The sequence below is a fragment of the Rhinoderma darwinii genome, chromosome 4 (assembly GCF_050947455.1).
Source record: "Rhinoderma darwinii isolate aRhiDar2 chromosome 4, aRhiDar2.hap1, whole genome shotgun sequence".
Classification (NCBI taxonomy): domain Eukaryota; kingdom Metazoa; phylum Chordata; class Amphibia; order Anura; family Rhinodermatidae; genus Rhinoderma; species Rhinoderma darwinii.
The window spans coordinates 233,773,954-233,785,818 of NC_134690.1; the positions used below are offsets into that span (position 1 = coordinate 233,773,954).

Consider the following 11,865-nt stretch of genomic DNA (forward strand, 5'->3'; position numbering starts at 1 on the left):
ACCACCTGTTGAAAAAACTGCAATACAAAACCGCCGCAATTTGCAGTAAAACCTTGTGCACTTTTTGCATGTGGCGTACTACCCCCACATAGCCGCTGCGTGCACGGGTACCCTCAGGATATTACTTACATCTTTGCCAACTGTATCTACTATATGAATTCAACACAAACACGATACTGTTGGTAGAAATATATTTAAAATTAGGAACAAATGTAATGAGGCCCCTTCTTTCTGGAAGCCAGTTGTAAAATCTAAGCGGTCTTTCCTTTAATTGGGTGCACGATGATTACTTGTACTCTGACAGCTGATTTTCATTAATATCTCCGTGAGAAACTGATACACTTAAATGAGAAACATGTGTGGTTTGGATCTCTCCTAAATTTAATAGTGTCATTTCCACCAAAGAAAATAGCATGACTAATCTGAAGGACTCACTTACCCAGCATAGGAAATAAAACATGCTTGCCCTTGTGACCCTGGTATTATGCTGGGCAGCATATGGTAAACCAGATGATTTTCACTGGGAAAATTAATTGTGTAAAGGAAACAATGTTGTAACACCCTCAAACATCAATTGTTTATATTCAGTTTTCTTGATGAATTTTATAAACATTGGGAGAATTTTTTTATCAAGTCCAACGTCAAAAGTCCCTGGCAAAACTAAAAATTCAGTTTTAGGGTTTAGTTATAGACATAAGATGTTTGATTGTAATGGTTTTGTCGTGATTTTTTTTGTTCTGTTTTGTTGCAATTTTTGTAAGCACAGCAAAACTGCAACATACAAAAAAATGTGACAAAACCATAAAAAAAGTCTCATGTAAATATACCCTCAGATTCAGTTACCTGAACGGCACAATATCAGAGATCCCCTGCCGTCTTCCATTAGGCAACAGCTGATGTCTATGCTTCCCTTAACAACCCAGTAGCATTCTCATGAGACACCTAGGAGATGTATAGGAAATACCCCATAAGCCAACTATTATATATTTACGCGGATATTTAATGTGATCACCAAGACATGAAGTCAAAGTTACTAATAAATGGAGTGGAAATGTTCAGACACCAGATTGGTTGCACTGACAAACAGAAGGCATATTCCTTGTCCCATTAGTATCCACATCTTAAAGAGGTTGTCCGGGCATGGGGCGTTTTTTCATACTGATGATCTATCCACAGGATAGGTCATCAGTATATGATTGGTGGGGGTCCGACAACCAGACCCCGCACCGGTCAGCTGTTCTGGCTGCCTCCGGCACCGGAAGTTATGCAGAGTTTGGTGCCAGAAGCAGATGTCTCCGAACACTGTATAGTGGCTGTGCGGCAGTACTGCAGCTCTGCTCCAATTCATGTGAATAGGAGCAGAGCTGCAGTAACCCAGCACGGCCGATATACAGTGTGCTCAGCCACCTGCTTCCGGCACTGAACACTGCATGACTTCCAGTGCTGGAGGCAGCCGGAACAACTGATTGGTGCGGAGTCCGGGTGACGGACCCCCACGATCATATACTGCTGAACTATCCTGTGAATAGGTCATCAGTATGAAAAACCGCCCCATGCCCGGACAACCCCTTTGATACAGGTTTTGACGACAGTATACCATTTAGGGTATGTTCACACAGCTTATTTTCGGCTGTTTTCAAGCCGTAAACGGCCGAAAAATTGGAAGCAGAAAGCCTCCAAACATCTGCCCATTGATTTAAATGGGAAAAATGTTTTTCTGTTCCGACGGGGCGTTTTTTGAAAAATAACGTCCGCGAAAAAGAAGTGCATGTCATTTCTTGAGCCTTTTTGGTGCCGTTTTTCATTGACTCTATAGAAAAACAGCTCCAGAAACGGGCGTAAAAAACGCTGGGAAAAAAGCGAGTTGCTTAAAAAAATATGAAAATCTGGAGCTGTTTTCCCTTGAAAACAGCTCCGTATTTTCAGACGTTTTTTGCTACGCGTGAACCCTAAGGCCATGTTCAGACAAGGCGGAATTTTTCCGCTGCAAATGTTGGTGCAGATTCGGAGCAATTACGCAACAAATCTGCACCAACATTTGCATATTTGACAGGTAATTCAGACATTGCAGATATCACAGCGGACTTGCCACAGATTTCAGTTTTTGCATTGCAAAGGCTGAAATTCGCACTGAAATTCCGCTTCTTCTCCGCAACATAATGAGCATGCTGCGGACAGAAAATACTGCGCCGCAGCTGGGGAAAAACAGCTATCAGAAAATAAAGAAATGCAAATTAGAATGGAAAAGGTACAACAAAGACAATTCATTTACATAAAATGGGTTTTGCAAGTGTAGAGTTAGGGGATGTTCACACGCTTAGCTAAAAACGTCAGAAAATACGGAGCTGTTTTCAAGGGAAAACAGCTCCTGATTTTCACACGTTTTTTTAAGCAAACTCGCGTTTTTCGCGGCATGTTTTACAGCCGTTTTTGGAGCTGTTTTCCTATAGAGTCAATGAAAAACGGCTCCAAAAACGGCTCAAGAAGTGACATGCTTTTTCTTTTTCGTGTTTTTTTCCCATTGAAATCAATAGGCAGATGTTTGGAGACGTTCTGCTTCCATTTTTTGGGACGAAAATAAGCCGTGTGAACATACCCTTTGGCTTTAAAGACTATGTCCACCTTCAAAGCCACTTTTTTTTCTTAATGCATCTAACACAATAAAAATATAGCAACATAGCAGCAGGTCTTGATGAAAAAACCCTATTTTGTGTCTACACCTCCTATGCAGAGCTATCCATCCCCATCCTAACTGACTACAAACTCAGCGTGTGTAGTCTGATCCTGCAGCCATATTGCCATCCATCTATCTCCTTCTAACTAACATACACTCGCTAGGTGAGCAAGAAAAAGGGGGCAGATGGAAAAGATCATACTTCACTGGGTTTATTTGTAGTCTGTTACGATAGAGACACACAGGTCTCCATAGGAGCTGTAGACACAAGACAATAGGAAATTTGTAATGAAGTTACTTCACTTTACATTTTAGATGAATTGGGACAATTAAAAAAAAATATTGATAGTGAAGCTGTGCATAGCAGTTAAGTCCTTAACACTCTGTGCTCCAGACTTTTCTTGCCTTCAGGAATCGATTTCCGGTCAGCCATGTTAGCGCTCTCTGGTCTGTGTCTATATAAAGGTCTGATCCTAGATGGTCAGACTTCTAAAACCTTCAAGACCGGGGGTCTTGTGTTCCCCCGCCAGTGATGGCTGGCATTTCTGCCGCTCATGTGCGGGGTAATCTCCAAAGGCTATAACTATGAAGAGTCTGAGAACAGCCAAGTGTGCCAACCTGTTTCTGTATCTCTCATTGAGGTGTATGGTGATAACAGCAGTCTAACCCCAACTCGTCTCGTGGATTTGACTTAAATGTCTTTCTCTAGAACACTCTTTTAACTATGTCCCCCTGTGTCATAAAACTGATTTGATGGTAGTTTGACTGCAGTAATAACTCTAGCTGTGGTATTGCTTAGAACAACTGCCCTCTACAATTCCCTCCTCCTTGTGGACCCTATAGCGACCTGGGCAACGTTTCACAAAGTACAGGTCAAACGTTTGTTTTTTTTGTGATAAAATATACTTGTTTCTAGGGTGAAACCATCAATTAGAGCAAAATCCCTTGTTGTACCGTACATAGTATGATGGGACATGTAGCTCATGTACCGCTAAACATGGGATATGGAAATTGGTAGTACAAATACTTGGCAACTTGTGGTCCAACTCAAATGTTCTTCAAAACTGAGTGTCTATTTTACTGCGGTTGTTTTGTTATAGTATTTTCATTTTACATTACATACATCTTGGCTGATGTTGCCACCACTAAGGGTACAATCCATACAGTGGTATGCAGTTCATATTGACTTGAATTTAGGAACCCATTACAGATCCACCCCCTACCGGTAGTAAAAGACAGCCTAGATTTTTGCAAGTATTTATGTTGTAGAACAGGGTAATAGTGCTATTTGCAATTTTGTACTATGTCATTACGCATTTTATAAATCCTTATGGAAATAAGTTGAGACATATGTTACAAATTTCAAGAATTTTGTGTTGAAATGTCGCTTTGCTAACGTATTAGTCTAATTTATTTGCCTGCATGTATTTCAGTGTGCAAGAATTTTGCATAGGTTAACAGGATAAATTACATAAAATCTCAGGAAAGGCTTAGAATAACCCCTTTGGCAATCGGTGGGAGTAATCCAGTGTGGGTTAATGATTGTAACCACAGCCTACTAGCCAAGTAACAGATCTGCTCTTCACACTGCTGCCTCACATTTCTAAATGGTGCATTGACAGTATGTATCTCCAGATGTACTCAATGCTATTTCACACTCTCCAAACCAGACAGGGATAACATTTAACTTCAGCTTGAGAAGTATGTGCAAGTGTTATTACAGCATGTCAAATAGCTGCATCTATTTTAGTTTCCGTGAATATCTCAATCCTTGGACATCTTCCCCCACACATTTTATCTTATGTCTTTTTTTAATTATCTTGCTATGGTGGGAACTAGATAAAGGCAGAAGAATAGAAATGACTCCATTTGCCATGTATGTAGTGTACTACATAATGTACTGTATATTTTTGTTTTTTACCTTTTGAATGCATTTTGTCGAAATGTGGGAAATGTACACTGAGACTCATACTATTCGCTAGATTAAAGGGGCTGTAGCACATTTCAAAGTGCCACCTAGGGTTGCCATCTGCCCAGTATTGCATTGGCAAAGCTAGTCATTAATACTGGGTAGCTGGTGATGGTGTTACATTTGTACCAGCAATTATATAGTAGGTAATTCCAAGGCGGCATAGTCGCCTGCCTGCTCTCCACCTCAGGCTAACGTGGGCAGTAACAGCAGTTTACACATCTTTTTTGTAATGTAATGTACAGACAGCACAAAACAGCTGGGAATTGCTAGGCAGCAACCTCCGCTTTCGTAAGAGACTATTATATGTGTGTGCCCAACTGCACATGCATCAGCCGATATATGGACAGTGACCGTGACGTTGGCAGCAGTGCTGGTGTCCCGAGCAAAGCGCTAGCTGGTGCTCTGCTCGGGGACTCCAGTAATAGGCAATGTGACTGCCCCTTGCAGTCATGCGAATGATAACACGCCGACACGAACAGCACAGGAAGCAAGCCCTCAGTCATGTGGGGCCGTGTCGGCGTGTCATCAATATTAGAAAAGCTACAGGACTTCCGGGAACAATTCACCGGGTTTGAACTGCATCATTTAGTACCGAATTTTAAATTAAAGTAAATTAGCAAGTGATTTCTTTTTACATAAAAAATATGAATGCAATGCAATTTTTTGTCCCCGGATAACCACTTTAATAAAACATACTTGTCAAGAGAGCTGACAGTTCCACTTTAAAGAGGTTCTTCTTTAAGCATTAATTGCATATCGCTAGGATATGCCATCAATGTTTGATTGGTGGAATGCCCTCATCAATCATGAAAATGAAGGTACCTTAGCACTTGGTGGAACACCAAACTTTAGCTCTTACAGTGTTGCACTCATCCGTGTTCTGAATCTAGTATTAAAGAGGCTCTGTTACCAGATTATAAATGCCCTATCTCCTACATAATCTGATCGGCGCTGTAATGTAGATAACAGCAGTGGTTTTTATTTTGAAAAAAGATAATTTTTGAGCAAGTTATGAGCAATTTTAGATTTATGCTAATTAGTTTCTTAATAGACAACTGGGTGTGTTTTTACCTTTGACCAACTGGGCGTTGTGAAGAGAAGTGTATGACGCTGACCAATCAGTGACCAATCAGCGTCATACACTTCTCATTGTTCCAGCCCAGCTTCTTTCACTGCACAATCACACTGTAACAATGGGCTGGAACAATGAAAAGTGTAGATGCTGATTGGTCACTGATTGGTCAGCGTCATACACTTCTCTGTACAAACGCCCAGTTGGTAAAAAGTAAAAACACGCCCAGTTGTCTATTAAGAAACTAATTATCATATTTCTAAAATTGTTCATAACTTGCTCAAAAATTATCGTTTTTCAAAATAAAAACCACTGTTGTTATCTACATTACAGCGCCAATCAGATTATGTAGGAGACAGGGCACTTATAATCTGGTGCCAGAACCTCTTTAAGCTCAGCTACAGCTTCATTCATTTGAATGGGGATGAGCTGCAATATCCCACAAAGCATAGAGGGGAGAGCGGCGTTGTGTGTGGTTTAATTCTGGGGGCTGTTGTTCTCCAACAAGTAGGCTACCTAGCATATTACAAACCCAGTCGCTGCAATACTGAAGCAGCCCTTTAGAGAAGGAGACAACTGTTGGTGCAATAGTAAGAAAATGGAAGACATACAAAATGACTGTCAATCGACATCGATCTGGGGCTCCATGCAAAATCTCACCTCGTGGGGTATCCTTGATCCTGAGGAAGGTGAGAGCTCAGCTTAAAACTACACGGGGGGAACTTGTTAATGATCTCAAGGCAGCTGGGACCACAGTCACCAAGAAAACCATTGGTAACACATTACGCCGTAATGGATTAAAATCCTGCAGTGCCCGCAAGGTCCCCCTGCTCAAGAAGGCACATGTACAGGCCCGTCTGAAGTTTGCAAATGAACATCTGGATGATTCTGAGAGTGATTGGGAGAAGGTGCTGTGGTCAGATGAGACTAAAATTGAGCTCTTTGGCATTAACTCAACTCGCCGTGTTTGGAGGAAGAGAAATGCTGCCTATGACCCAAAGAACACCGTCCCCACGGTCAGGCATGGAGGTGGAAACATTATGTTTTGGGGGTATTTCTGTGCTAAGGGCACAGGACTACTTTACCGCATCAATGGGAGAATGGATGGAGCCATGTACCGTCAAATCCTGAGTGACAACCTCCTTCCCTCCACCAGGACATTAAAAATGGCTTGTGGCTGGGTCTTCCAGCATGACAATGACCTGAAACATACAGCCAAGGCAACAAAGGAGTGGCTCAAAAAGAAGCACATTAAGGTCATGGAGTGGCCTAGCCAGTCTCCAGACCTTAATCCCATCGAAAACTTATGGAGGGAGCTGAAGATCCGAGTTGCCAAGCGATAGCCTTGAAATCTTAATGATTTACAGATGATCTGCAAAGAGCAGTGGGCCAAAATTCCATCTAACATGTGTGCAAACCTCATCATCAACTACAAAAAACGTCTGACTGCTGTGCTTGCCGACAAGGGTTTTGCCACCAAGTATTAAGTCTTGTTTGCCAAAGGGATCAAATACTTATTTCTCTGTGCACAATGCAAATAAATATATATAATTTTGACAATGTGATTTTCTTTTTTTTTTTTTTTTATATATAATCTATCTCTCACTAGTAAAATTAACCTAGCCTAAAAATTCTAGACTGTTCATGTCTTTGACAGTGGGCAAACTTACAAAATCAGCAAGGGATCAAATACTTATTTCCTTCACTGTATGTAAAAGGCCTGGAAATGTGGTTGCAAGTCTGAATGGGAAACAACGAGCATCTAAAAAGTGTATCCGCTATATTAAGTACTTAGCTTAAGGCTAAGCGTGGGCAAACTCGGACGTGAAAAAAATGATGTCCCATTTTCTGAGATCCCCATAGACTTGAGCCCGTGGAGGGATCTGTGAAAACGGAAGATAATAGGACAGGTTCTATTTTTCAACGAACCCTTCACACGGTACGTTGAAACAAAGGCTTTGAACGGACCCATTGAAAAACATGTGTCCGTGTGATGGCCGTTGTTTTAACGGCTATCACACAGACGTATTCAACGCTTGTGTGATAAAGGCCTAAAACTGCCTTCATGTTCTCTCTGCAGTTCTGTGATTATTGCAGGCAGGCCCGATTTAACAATAAGGCAAACGGTGCACCTAACCAAGCCCCCTGGCAGCTGGCCCCATGGCGGCGGCACCTTTTTATAACTGTGTTTGCATTCTCTGGATGCGGATACAGTTGAAAACTTATAAGGATGATTGGGGGGGGTGGACACCCAGAGATTGGAGGGAGAGCGCCAGTGTTGTGTGTCTTCCCCTATGTAGGTACGCCTGTTAGCCCTTGCATTCTTCACATTCATTGGTGGTCTATCTTCCTTCTCCCTTTCTGTGTTGAGCTGGCCTTTCGCCCTCCTGTAGTTCTGTTCAGTGGTGTGCGGCTTGCTCCAGCACCATTGAACACTCTGTTTCCCTGACAACTAGGATGGTACAGAGGTTCCCAGGCGGCCAGGCTAGGGGGGAGGAGGAGTGCAGAGTCAGCTCATACAGAGTCCAGCGACATAGCGGCACCATGCCAGCTGACCTAGTGGGCTGGACGCCGAGGAGGAAGGGAACATAGGTGTAGGGCGGATGGTTGTACAGCAGAGTGGGAAATCGCATGATAAATACAGGACACTACGGCACAGCCCTGGTACACACAGTCCTCAGTTGCAGCCCGATCACTGGGTACCCAGACAATATAACCTAAGCGCTCCTGTCTGTTCGGGAGTTAGGGGTACTCATAAAACTTTTGCACTGGGTCCACCAAAGTGTTAAAGCGGCCCTGGTCGTCAAATGAGGAACTTTACTGCTGGGCATGTGCAGCACAGATTTAGACATTTTAACTTAGGGCCTTAGTGCAGCAACAAGAAGATACTTAGTCTAAGGGCTTATTCAAACGAACGTGGGGAAACGGTCTGTTTTTTACGTCCGAGTTTCACCCGGGTGGGACCCGTTTTCACGGATCCCCATAGACTTGAGTCTATGGAGGAATCCGTGAAAATGAAAGAAAATAGGACATGTTCTATTTTTAAACGGACCCTTCACACGGTCTGTTGAAACAACGGCCATGTAAACTGCCCCACTGAAATACATGCGTGCATGTGACAACCGTTGTTTTAACGGCCGTCACACGGACGTATTCAACTTTCGTGTGAATAAGCCCTAAGGCACAGGAAAGATCTAAGGAGAGGTGATAACTGATTTTCTATTGCCGATAGAACATGATAAATAGGGGCCTTAGATTGATTGAACATTACATATATTTATATGATTAAAATTTTGACATTTTTTCCTAAATGCCTAAGAAAGTAAATATGCAAAAAGCTAAGCATTTAATCAATTAATACAATCCTAATAATATATAATATTTGTATTTTGAAGCCGTAGTTGGAGTCGGGAAAATTTCTACCAACTCTGAATCCGGCTCCACCCAAAACTGACCCTGACTCCAACTCCATGACTACGACTTCACAGCCGTCGATAGTATATGATTGGTTGCTGCTATAGGCACCAATTTTACTTTGCTCTAGTTTCATAAATATATTCCATCATGGTTCTATTAGGTCCAGAAGCATTAAACTATTTAATCTGCTTTATAAAATGTCCGTGATGCTGCTTCTTATCACTTAGATTGCTATTTCCATTTTGCAGGATATTACATTATTAAAATACATTGTATTACATATGTTGTTTTAGTGTTAGCTCTATAAATTATGATGTGTTTTTCTGTTCTATGTGGTTCTGACCTGTACCACATATTGTTTGTAGCATGCAGATAGTTTATTAAGGCAACATAAACTTTTTAAAGCTGCTTCACACTAATAGTAGGACGACATCATCGCATTCAATTCATGTTTGGGCTTTCCTTGGCCTGTAAAAATCTATATCAAGTATTACATATACATTATTTTCTTATGATTACAGAGAAGCAGTATATAACAGTCACTAATATGAAACTGAATAGGTTAAAAGCTAAATCTAATTTTGTCATTGCAGTAAACAGATTACAAGGGTATTCCCAACTCACACATTTATGGCATATACACAAGGGTGGGACCCGCAACTTTGTGCAGAACGGGAAACCGGCTACTGCAACCAGGCGGAGAATGAATGAATGGAGAGGTGGCGCGGTTCTCTTCATTCAATGCTATGGGAGTTACGCGGAACAGCCAAGCTTGCTAGCTCAGGGGACCCCCGTTCTCCACATAGGTGCAGGTCCCAGAAGTGGGACGCATTCATGGCACATCCTATGGATTTGCTATACATTTGTGTGTTGGGAAAACCGCTTTAATGTCACTACAGTCCAGGGGAAATAATATAGTATACCTGTGTTTTCTACATGAGTCCTTTAAGACTTAGGGTATATTCACAGATATGCAGATTTACCCCAGAAATCCCTGCGACTGAAAATCCATTCCATACATCTGAAAGGGTTTATTTTTCCAGCAAGTACATGAATTTCTGGCAGCTCCATTCAGATGAATGGGACATTCGCATAACTTTCTGCCACAAATCTGCCATGTGTGGACATACCTTATAGGTACATGGCACTCTACTGCTTAAAGAATATGTTTATTGGTGAACCAATAAGAATGTACTAGGTATTTGCTTAGACAGTAGTTCCATAATATGGTTAGTTTTGGAAACTATATTTTAAAACAGATGAATTCCAATTCCCTGCGTCTAACAATCCGAGCCTACGTGCATCTTTAATAACCTGAAGTTTGGTTTCCATTTATCTCCTGGCACATTTTCAAGCCAGTAAATCTGCAACTCTGCGGCAAAAAGTAGTGTTTATGATAACACTTCATTACGGAAGTACCATTCAAGCTATTGCCTACGTATATATTGCCTATATTCTCGTAGGTTCGCCAAAGGGAATTCTGTTTCTCTTCCTACTTATTCTGTTATAATGAAGTGAAAAGATAAGTTTTCGGTAGATTATGAATTTTAATGCGTACAGATAGAGATTAGTGTTTCCATTATTCATTTTAGTCTTAGCATGAGAAGACAACATAACACTGGAACATGAAGAATATAAAGGATAGTTACCTGTGATAATGGGATCAGCCTGGCAGGAATGTAAGATCGCTGGATGTCTAGAATATTGGCGTCTTGCCTGCTGTTGACGGTAGATGTACTCCCTTCAGACTCCAAGTGAAAGGCGCTACCTTCAAATGATGCATGGCAAGGGTTCAGGTATCCCAAGAAAGTGAGCAGCACACAAGCATGCCGCATTTGGAAGAAACAAGCCATTTTTTTCTTCAATCCAGAAAGAATTCTCTTTCTACAACATCTAAGTCCAGTTCAGATCCGCACCCTCTTCACTTCTGCACAGCTTCCAACATTAAGACTGTGGCTTTACTTTCCAGATGTGCAGAATAGAAGGATCTCCACTGGCTGGCTGTGTTCTCACTCACATACAAGGAAAAATTCTCATTCTTTGCTTTTACCAGCTGAACTACTATCCCCTGGAGACTAGAGAGGGATAGTCTATATGAGGACGGAGAGAAATGGGTTTTCTTACAGCAGGGGGTTGTGCTCCACCAGCTCCTGAGCCACCTTATCTTCTGTGTGTCAGGATACAGGATACACACTGTACAGTTGTGTCTCACTCTCTCCAGTAAAGTTTACCTTCAATGTTAGACCCTCCCTCTGGAAGCTCTGCCTGGCTGCCCACAACTCGGTTTCACTGGAGATGATTAGACTGGAAGAGAAATGAAGTCATGTTGTTTTTAGCCATATCCCTGACTACACTGCTCCCTTATCACTGATAACAAAGTGAAAGATATTGTAGCCTGTCAAGTTGTCATTTACACGTATACACTATAAGAGGCAGATTACAACCATGTACGGCTGGGTATATATGATCAGACTCTCTCCAAAATCCGGCTGACATCCACATAATGTATTAGTGGCTCTCTAGTCTGAGCTCTGCATTTACATGCAATTATATTTTGCTTGGATGGGAACAGGAACACTTAAAAGCTATTTAAATCATTGAAAGTGATATCTATGTCAGTCAGTGTGTTTGGTTTCAAATTCATTTTTATTAAAAATTATTTTTACTTTTGGAGATACAGCTGCTTTGCATCCTGTATACAGAGCAGATGTATCTAGCTCTGAAACCTGT

At 41.6% G+C, this 11,865-nt stretch overlaps 1 protein-coding gene across 1 annotated transcript in view; it reads right to left on the reverse strand.

Moving 5' to 3' along the window:
* LAMA4 (laminin subunit alpha 4) overlaps positions 1 to 11,332 on the reverse strand; it is an 80,862-nt gene extending 69,530 nt beyond the window's left edge. The window contains exon 1 of the mRNA XM_075862291.1: positions 10,785 to 11,332. Within this exon, the coding sequence (XP_075718406.1) occupies positions 10,785 to 10,988 (204 nt within the window). The 5' untranslated portion in view covers positions 10,989 to 11,332. The remainder of the gene's footprint in view (positions 1 to 10,784) is intronic.
* Between the last annotated feature and the right edge of the window lie 533 nt (positions 11,333 to 11,865).